This window comes from Penicillium expansum (assembly GCF_000769745.1).
Source record: "Penicillium expansum strain MD-8 chromosome Unknown contig86, whole genome shotgun sequence".
Taxonomy (NCBI): domain Eukaryota; kingdom Fungi; phylum Ascomycota; class Eurotiomycetes; order Eurotiales; family Aspergillaceae; genus Penicillium; species Penicillium expansum.
Genome location: NW_015971535.1, coordinates 49,286 through 65,030, shown reverse-complemented (window position 1 = coordinate 65,030; position 15,745 = coordinate 49,286). Strand labels below are relative to the sequence as shown.

The 15,745-nt window shown below is 46.7% G+C and overlaps 6 protein-coding genes across 6 annotated transcripts; 5 read left to right on the top strand and 1 right to left on the bottom strand.

Moving 5' to 3' along the window:
• Positions 1-849: 849 nt before the first annotated feature.
• Positions 850-2,191, top strand: PEX2_031340 (glycoside hydrolase family 28 protein; the record flags this gene model as incomplete). Its single annotated transcript, XM_016740409.1, has 4 exons — positions 850-1,098; positions 1,167-1,598; positions 1,676-1,805; positions 1,866-2,191. 4 exons carry the CDS (start codon positions 850-852, stop codon positions 2,189-2,191), a joined length of 1,137 nt encoding a protein of 378 aa, XP_016592790.1.
• Positions 2,192-4,894: 2,703 nt separating this feature from the next.
• PEX2_031330 (Glycoside hydrolase, superfamily) lies at positions 4,895-5,563 on the top strand (the record flags this gene model as incomplete). Its single annotated transcript, XM_016740408.1, has 1 exon — positions 4,895-5,563. One exon carries the CDS (start codon positions 4,895-4,897, stop codon positions 5,561-5,563), a length of 669 nt encoding a protein of 222 aa, XP_016592789.1.
• Positions 5,564-6,149: 586 nt separating this feature from the next.
• Positions 6,150-7,115, top strand: PEX2_031320 (glycoside hydrolase family 3 C-terminal domain-containing protein; the record flags this gene model as incomplete). Its single annotated transcript, XM_016740407.1, has 1 exon — positions 6,150-7,115. One exon carries the CDS (start codon positions 6,150-6,152, stop codon positions 7,113-7,115), a length of 966 nt encoding a protein of 321 aa, XP_016592788.1.
• Positions 7,116-7,284: 169 nt separating this feature from the next.
• Positions 7,285-8,705, bottom strand: PEX2_031310 (cytochrome P450; the record flags this gene model as incomplete). Its single annotated transcript, XM_016740406.1, has 3 exons — positions 7,285-7,456; positions 7,508-7,674; positions 7,728-8,705. The coding sequence occupies 3 exons, from the start codon at positions 8,703-8,705 to the stop codon at positions 7,285-7,287; spliced, it is 1,317 nt and encodes a 438-aa protein (XP_016592787.1).
• A 2,477-nt stretch (positions 8,706-11,182) lies between these two features.
• PEX2_031300 (uncharacterized protein) lies at positions 11,183-11,690 on the top strand (the record flags this gene model as incomplete). The annotated part of the gene is made up of 2 exons (XM_016740405.1): positions 11,183-11,185; positions 11,328-11,690. The coding sequence occupies 2 exons, from the start codon at positions 11,183-11,185 to the stop codon at positions 11,688-11,690; spliced, it is 366 nt and encodes a 121-aa protein (XP_016592786.1).
• Positions 11,691-13,432: 1,742 nt separating this feature from the next.
• On the top strand, positions 13,433-14,586 carry PEX2_031290 (glycoside hydrolase family 16 protein; the record flags this gene model as incomplete). Its single annotated transcript, XM_016740404.1, has 2 exons — positions 13,433-14,232; positions 14,286-14,586. 2 exons carry the CDS (start codon positions 13,433-13,435, stop codon positions 14,584-14,586), a joined length of 1,101 nt encoding a protein of 366 aa, XP_016592785.1.
• Positions 14,587-15,745: the final 1,159 nt, after the last annotated feature.

The following is a 15,745-nucleotide window of genomic DNA, read 5'->3' as shown; positions in this document are numbered from 1 at the left end:
GCCAAAAGTCGCATGCGTGAACAAGGTATAACTATATCCTCATTACATAAATAATTATGATATTAACTATATTGGAGATCCTAACTTAACCTTCGCGCTATCGCTTCTACTATCGCGATAGTTATAGGAGGTAAACTCTTAGCCGATTCCTAAGATCCACTAACGACAAAGCTTCTTTCTATGGCCCCGTGGCGTGTTGTGGCGAGGTCAACCCACAATGTTGCGAATCCCATCCAGGCCCTCAACCAGTACGAGTTCATAAAAAGTGCACAAATATTCCCAGAATGGAATTAGAGCCTCTTTTTCGCTTCAAAGACCTCGGAGAACTAGAAAGCTGCAATTTTACATAGAGTACGGAGTATTGTAGCCTTCTTTCCCTTGTACGGCTCCTCCCGGCAGATTCGGATAGGAAATAAGCCTCGTATTCCTTTCATATTTCCGAGCGTGTCTCGTTTCAAACTCGAGCTAATTCTTTTTAAACTTCCAGCCCCTGGCGATAATTCGGCAGCCTTAAGACATTTCTCCCCAGGAAGTGTGGCTACGCTCTGTGTTCTTCAGCAATCTCTCCACTCAACTAACAGCTTTTAAGATATTTAAACTTTAGAAGAATAAGCACAAACTCAAATAGATTGCAATGTCTTGGTTCAATAAACCGAAAGGGGTATTGGGATTACCAGTAGCACACTCGAGCTAGGGAGCGTGGAAAGGAAATTTCCCGCGAATCGGCTGCGGATTGAAAGAAAGAAGAGAAAAGAAAACTATATAAGACTTCATTCCTATCTACTGAAAAGCATCCAGTATCTTCATCACCGGTTTTTATTCAATTCAAAGTATTTAGTCTCCGTCGATATGATCTTGACACGCAGTGTTGTTCTGGGATTTCTGGGCTCAGCGTCCTTGGCCCTCGCCTCTCCGGTTGCCGAACTGGCTGAAGGGAGCAGACTCACCCCTCGTGGATCTGCATGCAGCTATTCGGGAGCCAGTGGTGCAGCAGCAGCGATAGCTGGAAAGGCAGGTTGCTCCAGTATTACTCTCAACAACGTTGTAGTGCCTGCCGGGACTACGCTGGATTTGACTGGTCTGGCCTCGGGTACCAAGGTAAAAACTCCCTCCAAACCCGTGACTCTCTTGCTCTACCGACAGCGAATTTACTGAAAATTTTGTAGGTGATTTTTGAGGGAACCACTACTTTCGGCTATAAGCAGTGGGCTGGCCCTCTGATCTCCATCTCTGGAACCAACATCCAAGTTTCTGGAGCTTCCGGTCACCTCATCGATGGCCAAGGTTCCCGCTGGTGGGACGGAGAGGGTTCCAACAGCAAGACCAACATCAAGCCTAAGTTCTTCTTCGCCCACAGTCTCAAGGGATCCTCCACTATCACCGGGTTGAACATCAAGGATTCTCCCGTTCAGGTCTTCAGCATCTCTGGCTCGTCCGGTCTCACAATCAGTGGTGTCACAATTGACAACAAGAATGGTGATACGAACTCTCTTGGTCACAATACCGATGGGTTCGATATCGGCGACAGTGATAGCATTACCATCACTGGTGCTACGGTTTATAACCAAGACGACTGCCTTGCTATCAATTCTGGAACGGTAAGTGCTCGAAGATTGTCGCCCTGCCTAGCTGCAGGGAATGATTACCACGGTTCTTGCTGACCATTAATACCCAGAACATTGTCTTTTCCGGGGGTTACTGCTCTGGTGGGCACGGATTGTCTATCGGCTCAGTCGGTGGCCGTTCCAATAATGTGGTAGAGACCGTCCATATCAGCAGCACCCAGGTCGTCAACTCTCAGAATGGTAAGCCCGAGCCGCATAATGACTAAGTTTTCCCGTTTCTTGAACTGATATTTCTGTCAGGTGTCCGTGTCAAGGCTGTCTCTGGTGCCACCGGTACTATCAAAGGCGTGACTTTCCAGGATATTACCCTCTCCGGCATTACGAGCCAGGGAATCACCATCCGCCAAGACTACACCAACTCTGGCTACACTGGAAGCCCCACGACCGGGGTTCCAATCACTGGTCTCACCTTGAACAATGTGCACGGCACGGTCACATCCAAGGGTACCGATATCACCATCGAGTGTGGAAGTTCTGCCAGTTGCTCAGGCTGGACTTGGACTAAGGTTGCAGTGTCTGGCGGTAAGGCGGATGTGTGCAAGAATGCACCTTCCGGCACTTGCTAAGCGTTCAATTCTTGCTACCTTGATGCCGACAAGTTTCCGCGCTGTTCGTCCGTTATCTTTGGACCGGCGAATATTTGCAACATGGTGGTAGAGACTATTTTGTATTTATAAAGAAAGGCATTGCGAGAAAGAATCAACTTTAATAGCTAGGCAACAAAGGTCTTTGTACCGATCGGAGCCCGGTTCTGCTTTTCCAAATTTCTCCTCCAATATTGGCTTTAGGTCAGGTTTTCTGGCGAAATCGCTGTACATTTATTTCTGGTATTTTTCTGGTCTTCTGTTCTCGTAACCTTCCAGTATTTGTTCTTTGGGTGTGAGGTTCTATATCGACCTCAATCCCTTTGCGACTCATTTCGTACGAATTCCATGGTAGGTGATAATCTATCTTGGCGTTCCGCAAAGCCCAACCAGCAGTGGGCTGTGGGCCTAACCTTCGAAGCATATCCCAACCCACAGCCCATTCGTGGGGGCCTATAAGGCCCCCATCAAAGCCTATTGAGGGGGGTTTACCCAGCATCTTATAATCGCTATACAATATTATATTCTAACCCTTCTACTAGTTATATAAGTATATATCTTAATTTTAAATAAAATCCGATTAGTAGAGGCCGAGATACCGCGAAAAAGGTTAATATTAATATTTTGACAAGATATATATTTTGGATTCATATAGAAGCAGCTCTACTACTTTCTAAGTGAACTTCTGTAATTTATAAATTGTCTATATAACGCGCTTTCTCGCACTTTTAAACGTGATATAGAGAGATAACAAGTAATTGATTCTAAATCATTTAAACAAATAAAATGTTACCTTTAGAATAAGGCTGAGAAACGGGGGTAAAATGAAGGGTAATTTTCTAATCCCTAAAGGGGGGTTCAACTTTACTTGACATTTTGAATTCTCGGCATATTTGTACTATTTAGGGCCCAGTTAGGAGCCCATTAACCCGCAGTGGGCTTCTCCTGGCCCATAGCCCACCGGTAGGCCCGAAGGTAGGGCCCAAAGCCCAGCCCATTTACGGGTTGGGTTGGGCCGGACTATGTGCTTTATGGGATTTGCGGAGCTCTAATCTGTCTCTTCCCATTTGGCTGCACATTGATAAGATATGGAGGACGATTCTTTTCTACAACAACAATTGAGGCCTCCCAATTATTAAACCCATCAACTATACCCGAATTTCCCTGAGCCGATGTGCCGAGAAGCCGGTCTCATTTTGAACTTGAAATAAAATATAATTTAAATGGCGTTCCACCGGCTTTCTAGAGAGATCAACAGAAATAATTGGTATGTACAGAAAAGATCAGCAGCGACTCGAGGTTTGGGTAATTTCTGGGTATTCAAGGTTTTAAACTTATGTTCGGAGTCTAACTATCCACTATACCTCGCTCTTTCAGCCCCTTGGCAAACGCTAGTATTGAATGCACTTTCCAAGTGCGGGATTTTTCTTTCTAGGGACAACGACTTTTTAATCACAACAAAATGGAGTACCACAGTCATATCAATTCCTGCTGGTCCCTTAATTGAGAATTCCCCGCCCCTGCCATTGAAATCCCCAACTCGATACTGTGGCACCAGATATTGCAATTGTAGGTGGTGGTAGATGTGGCCTTGTCCTCGCCATAGTTCTCGAGCACTAAGGCATCTCTGACGAACATGCTGTCAAGAACTTCCTTCTCCGGGACAAATATTTTGGCTGCCATATTCCAGAAGTCCACGAGGTAATTCGAGCCGCCACTAGTAGTACATTTTTCAGCGAAGCAATGAGGTTTCTTCGATTCTGCACGGGTATCACCAAAACAGGTAACCATGGACCGGACTTCTTTCACCCTTTCGAAATAAATTTTGTTTATTTCGAAAGGGTATTTCCTTCCCGCTAATCTGCAAGCGGTATCGGATCACTTTCCCCGATGTTCCCGAAGTTCCCGATGTTCCCGAAGTTCCCGACGTTGCTGCCAACGGAGAGAAAATAATACAAAAATGAAGTATAGATAGAAACTTGAAATGTACTAAATTCTTCATATCGAAATGTTATGATTTGATTGAGGAACAAAGGGAGAGAACCTGGGGGTCTCTTTGCGAGTGCTAGCAAATAACCTAGTCGCTCATCGATTTGAACTTGTTAATATCGCCGAGTACATGTACATAGGAAGCTTGGTGGAGTGGCCCTGTTCCGGATCAGAAGATACACATACGATAGGGCTTTGGCCAATAAACAACTTTCCTCCTAATTCTTATTTTGCTCCAAATGACCCAAGGAGCCCGCCCTGTCACAATGCCCATATTTATCAAACTTAAACCTTGCTCTTCGTGAGGAGACACGTGGGTTATCTCGGCGGCTTAGGTCTTTCCGCTGCTTTGATATCTGTTTAGGTGCTAAAAGTGAAGTTGCATGATTTAGTAACCAGATAGGACAGAACCTTAAACCAAGTTTTATTTGAAGTTTCTTGGCTGATGTAGCTACACGGTCAATTTGCCGCGATAACAGTACCTGGCTTTACGTCTATATAGTTCGTGTGAAATTCTCATTCTTGCCGTATGACTCAACCGATAATATCCTTTTATCACTGAATTCAGCAAAAAATGAAACATAGGCACCAAGAGCCAGGCTTTTTGGTCGGGGTTTTGGGATGGCTTCACTTCACAAGTGGTGCGCTTGCTTCGGGCGGTCTACTCGATACGATGCGAATATTTGGCTTTTGTAGATGCCAAATGCTAATATTATGGCATTGGCTCTAGTCGATCTCAAAGACTGGACCACAGCATACGATAAATCTATTGCGCTTGTTGCTGCCATGTCGAATTCCGACAAAGTTTTGCTTGTCACTGGACAAGACGTTCCTTCCATCAACTTTACTGCTCTGCGTATGAACGACGGATTTCAGGGCATCGAGAACTACTTTTACGTATCTGCCTTTCTTGAGTCGTCGGCTATCGCCCAGACATGGAATAAAGATCTCGTCAAGTCTCAGTTCCACGCTGTTGGCCAAGAGTTTCGTGGCAAGGGCTACAATCTGATCAATGGGCCTACGACAAATCCTCAAGGCCGAACACCTTGGAGTGGTCGCCTGGTTGAAACCCTTGGGCAGGACTCATATCTCGCCTGTATCAACTTCGGCCTGGCGGTTGAGGGCCTACGAGCTGCAGGCATCATTCCTTGCGGTAAACACTTCCTTTTGAATGAGCAAGAGACCAATCGATCCGAGGCGTACTGGGGCAACAATGCTGTAACTTACCCTAGAAACAACACTGCATATTCCAGCAATGCAGACGGCAAAACTATCCATAAGACTTATCTATGGCCTTTCTATGACGGTGTGAAATCCGGACTGGGTGCCATCATGTGCGCCATGAAGAGGGTGAACGGTAGCTGAGGCTGTGAGAATACCCCCCTGCTCAATGGCCTTCTGAAAACCGAGTTGGCGCTCCCTGGGTTTGTTGTCTCAGATACTTCTGGCCAACACACAGCCCTTGGATCTGCCAACGGTGGACTTGGCTTTGGTTCTACAGAGTTTTGATCGGATGAGAGCTTATTATTGGCAATTGCCAATGGAAATCTGAGCCAAGAACAAATTGATGACATGCGTACGCAATCTGATGCCATATTTCCATGAGGGAATCGACGAGCAAATGAAGTTGCCGCTGGCTACATCGACTGAATTCATCGATGTGCGGAGAAATCATCGAGAATTGATTTGGAAGGCCGGAGCAGAATCTATCTCATTTCTCAAAAATGTCGGCTCATTGCCCTTGGTTAAGCCTCGTTTGATCTCCGTTTTTGGTGCAAATGCTAGGCCTGTATTGATTGGTCCTGGAAGTACATTTGATGACGTTCATCTTCATTCAACTTGGGATGGTCATCTGAGTTACAGCGGAGGCTCTGGCTTGAGCAGTCCTTCATATGTTGTTACGCCATATGATGCTCTCTTGCAATGAGCCCTCCATGACGGAACTCAGCTGATGTGGGCCATGAATGATATCTTGACTTCTACAGACTACATAGCAGTCATAGGCACCAGCGGCACAGCCGCTGCCAGCACGTTAGAGGGTTATGCCACTGCAGCTGAGACCTGTCTTCTATTCATCAACGCGTGGAGTGGCGAAGGTAACGACCGAACAGAACTTTCCAATACCGACCAAGACAATATGATCCTGAAAGTGGCCAACAACTGCAACAACACTATCGTCTCTGACAACACTATCGTCTCTGTGACCACAGTGGGTGCCCGTCTTTTGGATGCCTGGATTGAGCATCCCAATGTCACGGCCGTTGTCTATTCATCACTTCTCGGTGAACAATCAAGCCAGGCTATCATCAATGTGCTTTATGGTCATGTAAATCCTTCGGGTCGCCTCGCCCACACCATCGCTAAAAATGAGAACAATTATCCAGTCAAAGTCTGTCTCACCGCGGAGTGTGCTTTCACTGAAGTCGTGTACCTCGACTACAGGTACTTCGACAAACACAAAATTTCCCCACGGTTCAAATTCGGATTTGGTCTTTCGTACACCAGCTTTGAGTACGCCGCAATCCCATCCATCTCATATGTCAACGAAGCTGCGCTGGGACTTACAGCCCCTCAGGCTGCCTTGGCTCCTGGAGGTCAATTAGACCTGTGGGATACCGTGATGCATTTGCAGTTGCGGATCAAAAACACCGGAAATGTTGATGGCGCCGAGGTCGCTCACCTATACGTGGGTTTCCCCGACGAGGCCGAGCAACCTCCCCGTCAACTGCGCGGCTTTGAGAAGATATTCCTTCGCAAAGGAGAATATGACACCGTCAGCTTCAATCTACGCCGTCGTGATCTGAGCTATTGGGATGTATACTCTCAGACCTGGGTCATCGCCAAGGGAAGGTACACCTTTTGGGTTGGTTCAAGCAGTCGAGACCTGCGCAGCAACACCACTTACACCATTTCCTAAAAACTGGTCCAAGAATGTACCTTATAGTCTAGCGCCTAGGCTATGCCACCTAGGTATTGTATGTCATTTAGAGTTCCAAAAAACAGAAGTAAAGACGTTCTAGAGTTGAGTCTTGTTCTACTCAATGCTAGTTTAGGATAATTGAAATACTATTCCGACGTGAAAGCCCCTATTTCACCCCAATAGTATGAGGTGCCGGGGCCAACTTCACATTCAAACTACCTTTCTCCCAAACAACAAATGAGGGCTGCTTGATCCATTGCTTAGAATCGGGAGAAATTTCCATATCAAAATTCCAGATCATCCGGGCCAGGATCAATCGCATCTCCGCGTATGCAAGACTAATTATGGTCAGTAACTAGGCATTTTACATTTTCTAGGACAAGTCCTACTTGCGACCGAGGCAGTTGCGTGGCCCCACGCTGAAAGCTTGCAGTGCATTTCTATTGTCGGATTCAAATTCGGAGGCACCCATGAACCTCTCCGGAATGAAAGCATCGGGGTTCTTGAAATTTGCTGCAGAACGATGAGCTGCTAGTATTGGTACTCCAACAGCCGTCTACAATGGGTCAGCTTTTGGACATCACTTCAATATATCAAAGTGTAATTTACTCCTCCAGGTATCCATCTCCCGCAGATAAAATCACCTTTGCCCTCGACCATTCGTGGGAACCCATACGGGACAGGAGGATACATCCGGAGACTTTCGTTCAGAACAGCGAGTGTGTAATTTAGCTGATTAACAGCAGACCAGGTGATCTGGTCCTCGGAAGTGAATCCACCTCGGATCTCTGCTTTGAGTTTGTCAAGAACACCAGGAACAGTGAGTATGTAATAGGTCACACCGGACAATAAAGTGGCAGTAGTCTCCGAGCCTGCAATAATGAGCACATAAGAGTTGCTGACAAGCTCATCTTCGCTCATTCCCTTCTCAAGAGGTTGCTTGAGCACGTTACTGAGGAAGTCCGGGCGTCCGTTGTCCCCATTAGCCATGCGCACCTTTACTTTCTCCTTTGTCATACTATTCTGATGTTTCTTTTGCTCTCGGACCTCTTTTGGAACGATCCATTTCATTAGGAAGTTCCCAGCGGGGACACGCCGAAGAACGTTCGCCCAAGCGGCCGTGCGGAAATGACTGAAAATGACCGAAACCCAAAAATGATACTGCGAATTTTGGAGGCACCCGAACGATTCTCCAAATGCGAGATCACCGATAATATCGAATGTGGTATAGTTATACCAGCATGTCATGTCAACAGTGACACTACCGGACTCGGCAAGTCCATGCAGCCGTTGAACCAACAAGTCGACATAGCCCTTAACTATAACTTCCTGGCGCTGAAGACTGCCTTCTGAGAATCCATGAGACAGTGAACGTCGATAGCGGGCGTGGGTTAGATCGTCGGTTCGAAGGATGCTAGGGATGTGGTTCGGCCCAACAGAAACATGACGTTGGTCCTTTGGGCGCTGGGGTTTGCCGGGGCGAATGGCGAATATTTCTTTCCACGCTTCGGGATTCGTGAACGTCACTTCATTTGGAGCGATACGGACTGTGTCGCCGTACTTTTCATGTAGTTTTTGTGCATCCATTGGCAGGCTGCCACCCAATACGGATCGAAAGAAGGGGAGCGATGTGGCTGCATTGGCTTTGGGTCCGGGAAAGGATGCCAGAGGGTGAAAGTAAAGGTTGTAGATAACCCCTCCGGCTAAATAAATAACGCCCTAAAATTGTCACTATTAGAAACTATCTAGGCACAGTTGTTTGTGATAACTAACAAGTAACACCAGAAGTATACACCAGCTAAGCACCGGATTGACGTTTGCACATGATAAAGGCATCGATGGAATAAATCCTAGTAATATCGTCATTTTAATCGATGTGTTCTCCCAAAGTTGTCTAAAGGATGGTTGGTATTGTCAGCTTGCGAATAAATACAACCCTGCTAGCCTCTGGATTAGGAATTACCATTCTAGGAAATAAGTTCGGAATATCGACAGGGATTATGATATGGCTGTCAAAATACATTCGGAATATAAGTCGGAATATTTTACCGGAAATCGGTTCGGAATTAGAGAAGTACATTATTATTTTTTGGAAGGGTCTCCATACTTCCTAGTTATGAGGAGATTTTCCAAGTTCCCAAAGCCAGTATTCAAGCTCTGCTCTCCACCACTGGAATGTCGTTTGTTAATAAAGAGATTGACTCGAATACCCCGCATTCGTTGAATAAGAATTTCCCAGAAATCAAACTGAGGACGTGAAGGATTTCTTAGAATCGTCTTGGAAGGGAACTGATGCAACTGTTGGATGCTTAGATATAAGACGATATAAATATAGAAGCTGTCAATATCGGCCTTTCTTATAAATTCTCACAATCTACTTCCGAGTTGTAATTTTGGACGCCCTGGTTCAAGAGTTTTACCCCGCCCCTACCCCCCGAGATAAACCCTGGTATCTAGTGCTGATGTAGAATTGCTCATACATGCTTGCACTTCATAATCTAGGGGTTATAGTATATAGGATCGAGGGACAAAAGAGAGTGAGTTTTTTATTGGCCCAAACTATCTATCTATAGAGGGGTTGCATGTCCAAGGCCACACCATGACGCACTCTTTAGGCACAAGCACCGAAGAATCCTCCCGTATTTCGCAAAGCCATACATAGAATCAATATTAACTTCCCCATTTCTAATGTATATGGTAAAACTGACACATATTTATCGGAATATAAAAGAAATATCAAAAAGAGATCTAAACAACGTGTAAAGACTTATTGACATAATGATACTAGCGGTTATGCATCGTCTTACTAATATCCAGCGCTTTGATCGAGAGCTCTTGCTGAGAAAAGACCGCGTTATTAAATCCTCTATATCTTCTAAAGTAATCGGCCATATGTTATCTAGAATGGCTATATTACATCCCAATCTAAAAACACAAGAGCTATTATATATATGTTTCTATTAGTACGATACACTGATCAAGGGGCCAGGGCTTAGAACCGAGGTTTCAGATATAAATGAAAGGGCAGAGCCTATGCAAGGCTTAGTTTGCAGCCGAAAGCCGAACTTCGAGGGGGGCTTTTTGTTCTCTGTATGCTTTGTGTTTATCTACGTAGCGAGGTATTTAAGCTTCCACTTATTTGCTTAGTGTTGCTAATTTCGGGACTTCATTGCAAGCTCTAAACTCCCCCAACACGTCATCGAATTTGACATTTATGTTATGACAAATGATGGAACGATTATATTTGATTTTGGGGATAATTTGAAGGCGTGGGAGACTAGGAAGGTTCCGCCTTCTCCCGGGCATGTGCGGTTGGACAAGGATTAGTCCGTATAGTAGGCTGGATAATGTTTCACACTTGAGCCTGTTCAAGATGAGCCGCCGATTTATTACCTGCAACAGATCATCACATCCAAATATACTACAATGATAACTCATTTAGTCTCTCGGGCTTTTTCTGGGCATTTATCTACTTCATGGCCCGAGTCGTGCCCGTTGCATTTATTCTTCGCTTGTCATGTTGACAAGATTTTTCATGTGTGACATGCATACCTAGGCGAATGCATGTGGGTTTGCTACGAGGCTTGGTACTCCGTACAGTCGGTCCAATATCCTCAATTGACAGGATTTGACCTGGAATTACGAGGACAATGAAAGTAAGCAGCCAATAATTGCAGGATACAAGGATTATGAACTAAATTCCAAGTTTGTGCTGTGCGAAATGGAAGATCGCTGCTCTTTCAAGCCGCCAAGACCGAGGTCCCCTTGACGTCAGAAGCGGGATAAGAGGAGGTTGGAGTGCGCAATTAAGAGGGGAATTGTGAGACTCGGATCCGGTTTTTATAAGAAGTGAGAGTCTGGCTCTAATCAATTCTTGTTCTCCTCTTTTGTCATCTGCTGTGTGGGTGATTTCGTCTTGATCATTTATACCCAAGCTTTTTTTGGATGCTGGAGTCAAGACCACATCGAGACCCACTGTTCTGCATACATACAATTGCCAGCCACCAGGGACTGAGAATTTAAATTCCCCGATATCAGATCAAAAGCATTGACACGCTGCAGTTATGGTAGGTGCATTTCCAAGGTTTCCATGGACGCTGCTGAAGTATTCTTCCATGGCTCACCCAAGCAAAACCCGCGCGGGCCGAACAAAAATCCACGGATCGCATACTATAGAACTCATAAAAGCTAATAATTTCGCTTCCCTAGGCTCCTATAAATTCCATTCTCGAGCCGCGGCAGTCAAGCGGCGATAACTGCCCAAGCACAATCAGCGGCGGTGGGATCGCGGGTATCGTTATCGGCTCGATCGCAGGGACCCTCCTCATTCTTTGGCTGTGGCGAATATTCCGACTTCCCGGTGCGTGGAGCGGGGGCGATACACCTGACGTCGGCTACCGGCCTCCAATTACTCGCAGCAGCACGAGTAGCCGCGGACAGCGACAACGCCGCCGCCCGTCCGCGACCTACGTGGACTATGTCGAGAAGCCGACTAGTGTACGCAGCGCACGCCGGTATAGGGATCGCGATGATTTGCGCCGACCAGCTAAGGTTTATATGACGGAACCCTGAACCATGGTTGGTGGGGAATATACATAAGACTTGTGGAATGGCTGGAGTGGGTTCATTGGTATTTGCCATTCGTCTTGAACATATCCATTGGCACAGGCGTTTGCTATTTTTGTTTTGACCATTTCTCGAAGGAATGGGTGGGCCAGGGATGGATATGTTTGATGGAGCCAAGTAATTATGAGACATGACATACATATGACTGCGAGCTTTTAACTATGATGTGATGAGAAATGATTGTTGGATTGCCTGGTCTGTGCGTGTGATGCTTGCTTTGTTTTGAATTGAAAACCAGTTCTGGATGCCAACCCCCTGAGTTCGGGTTTCAGTGCATGGTCTATGTTTTAGCCCTTGTGCTCCGTAATCCACACTGCACATGTGGCTGGATGTCTACATAATCCAGTTGGACAGCTTGCTGACGGGTACCTGAGTGGTGATGGACTGCATTCCTTGGCCTGGTCTAGTAGGACTTGGCTGTGTGTCACCGCCGAGCCGTGGCGTTCGATCGATCAGAATTACCCCTAATAGAACTTTGAGCTGACAAAGTTGAATCCATCTAACGGCGATCACACGAGATGCCGCACCCGTCACCTCGCTATTTCGGCGAATAAGAGGGCGTAGGCCTTTAGTTCATTAAGCTAGTATCGTTCGCGCGATGGGAAAGTGCATTAATGAGTGGGTGTGCAGGAAGGCAAGACAGGGGAAAGGACCCACAGGGGAAAAGAACAGAAAAAAGAAGAAAGAAAAATCCGGGCGCTCAACATCTCCACCCATTGACTGGGGGGTGGACTAGGCTTCTTGGTGGCTTTTTTATTGGACCCCCTGAGCGGAGGTTCCGTATAATTTAGTTTGGTATGTTGTAACAGGTTCTGAGGAACTGGTGAACTCCGGAAATAGGTCATTGTCATCCAGTTGCTATGATTTCCCGAATGTTGAGTTCAAGGGGCACATGCATGATGATCTGTACTGAGTCCAATCTTGGAGTTATTACCCCGTGGCGACTGTTATCAACTGGGCTTTTGATCTTCATTGCATCAGTAATTCACCCTCGAATGGCCTGGGCGTGCACTAACCAACTAGTCTTATGCTGCATTTGAGTCAAGAGATTTCTGATAATGAAACAAAGAATAACATACTAATGAATATCGTATAGCCTACGAAGTAGAGTGCAGCGTATATTATTCCAAGGTTGGACCCTACCAATCCATGGAGTTCGATCCTTATCAGGGTTCTTGGCGATCAGCCAATCGGTGGGTAAGTTCCGGCCAATCAGAATCGCCCGTCTCAAACTGGTTGTAGCGGGAAACACTGGGCGAACCCAAAGTGGTTTAGCCTCATGCACAGGGCCCCTGGGGATAGCCCAATAAGGTTAGTTGGATGCGCCAAAATGGAACCCCCTAACCTAGATGGGCTAGCAAACTTGACCATAATCTCTGCAGCTTTCCCCTTACGCTTAACAACGGTGCACATAATAATAATCAGGCCCAAAACACCACTAGCCCCATAATGTGCTGAGTCCACTCTGCGCCTAAATTGGACCGTCGTGGCTGATTTCCCCCCGTTTTCTTGATATTCCCTTCTTCAACAAACTCTTAGCTCGCTGCTGGCAGACTGCCTCACACTCATTACCGTGCACTCGCACATCCACTCTTTATCGAATCTCGAGTAGTCTCGAGTCCACTCCTTTTTTTGGACGGTCCAACAGCAGCGCTCTAAGCAATCGTTTTTTTATACATCAGCCCGCCATGTTTTTCTCTCACATTGCTGTTCTAGCAGCTTTGGCTAGCTACGCCACGGCTCAAACCTCGACTGATTGTGACCCGACGAAGAAATCATGTCCTGCGGATCCCGCCTTTGGCACTGAACACACATGGAACTTCAACACGACGTTAGACGACAAGGTCTGGAATATGGCCACCGGGACCTACGAGCACGATGACGATGGAGCCCAGTTCACCCTCTCCAAGGAGGGAGAGTCCACCCTCCTGCAGTCCAATTTCTATATCTTCTTCGGCGTCGTCGAAGCTCACGTGAAGATGGCCAAGGGCGGAGGCCTAGTCAGCAGTGTGGTCTTGGAGTCTGATGATCTGGATGAGATCGATTGGGAATGGGTGGGATACAACACTAGTGAAGTGCAGTCCAACTTCTTTGGCAAAGGTAACGATACCAGCTACGATCGCGGCGGAAAGCACTACGTCGCGAACGCAGACACCGAGTTCCACAACTACACCACATACTGGGACCAGGATAAACTCCAATGGTGGATTGACGGCGAAATGGTTCGCGAACTCCCCTACTCCGACAAGTCCGCCTTGTTCGGCGAAAACTACCCGCAGACCCCCTGCCGTGTCCAATTCAGTCTGTGGCCTGCTGGACAGAAAAAGGCGGCAAAGGGTACTATCGAGTGGGCTGGTGGCCTTGTCGACTGGAATTCCGCCCCTTTCACTATGACCCTCGGCAAGCTGCGCGTTAAGGATTTCCACTCTGGCAAGGAGTACAGCTACGGGGACCACTCAGGTTCCTGGCAGAGCATCAAAGTGGCGGAGTAAGTATGCCCAGGCTAGAATCACCCTAACTATCACTAATAAGACGTAATAGCGGAAACTCGACCGTGACGGAGGAACTGAACAAGCCAGCGGCCAAGTCTTTATCAGAGAAATGGGATGATCTTGGCCAAGGGGCCCACATTGGAGTTTATGCTGGCGCCGCCGTCGTCGGTGCGGCTTGTATCGCAGCCTTCTTATTCTTCTGCCTGCGTCAGCGCCGCCAGGGCCGTCTCGAAAACGCGCTGGGCAACAACCCGGTTCCTCTTAACCGTGATGAGATGCAGAACTTCCAGAAAGACTGGAGGCAGAGCGAGTGGAAGCAGAACGGTGGTTACCAGCAGGTCGCCAACTAGCCGGCTTGTGAAGTACAGACACTAGTAACCCCCACGAACTTGCTTTTGGACCTGTATAATGAATAGTTCTGTCATTATTTTTCCTTTCGTTTCGCGCCGTGTCCGGTATTACAGATTGCCACCATGACGGCATCAATCTTGGGCATCTGTGATGGCCGACGGAGTCGGAATAATGTTCCTTTTCCTTTCGTCCCGGCTTACCGGCTTACCGGCATTTTTCTGCTGTCTTCTCTTGCCTCTGTCTCGCGTATACGTCGAGTCACTTGCTCCGCTCCCCGTTCTGTTGATATCCCCTTTTTGGTCCTCGGATCACCATTCCCTTCATTGGCGTTGTTCAGGCCGCCCTTTGCTTCGTTTGCAATCTGCCTCCAAATACACACATGTAAATATGACACCACACAAGACGGGTTTTCGTCCAACCCTTTTTCCTCCTTGATCTCAATGAGTGAGAAATGTCCGCTGAGTTTACTCAAGTTGTATCTTACCTATCAAGGACGCGATAAGCCGTTTTATATTTGGTCATGGGAGGGTGTTTAGAACTCTGAATATTTGTGGCCCTAGTGAAGTCATTCAATGACAGCTCACCTGACGATTGTAGCACGTATTACAAATGATGTGTTGCACTTGTCTTATGTGCCTTCGGGGCTATGCGTGCCCCGCGGGACTTTGGTCGTATTGGTCAACACTGTGCATATGTGGATGTGGAACGTAAATATGTAACCGCTCTCCTATTTTCTATATATATATATTTTTTTTTTTTAGAAGTACAAGAATAGTCGGCCGCTTATACGGCCCCTGTGAAACTATAATAACTCGATCCGTCTATTTGGCCTCGGATGATATTAGGGAGGTTGTGTGTAATAACGTAACGTCGTGTTGTTACTCGTTCTTTTTAGATGTACACGAAGGCGATAAAGACCATAAAGGCTCGATAAGTGGGGTCGATTCCCAAGTCATTCAGGGCCTTACATAGGTGCTAGTATCTCTTATGCTCCAAGAGGCTACTAAGGTACAGTTATATCCAACCTTCAGATAACTACATAAGATTCGCCCCCTGCGACCTAGCGCCCGGGCACTCGAGTCCTTAAGTATGAAATGGGGGTTAATAGTGCCTAGATAATATTTTGGTAGTAATAGCCAATAAAGGAGTTTCCCATGC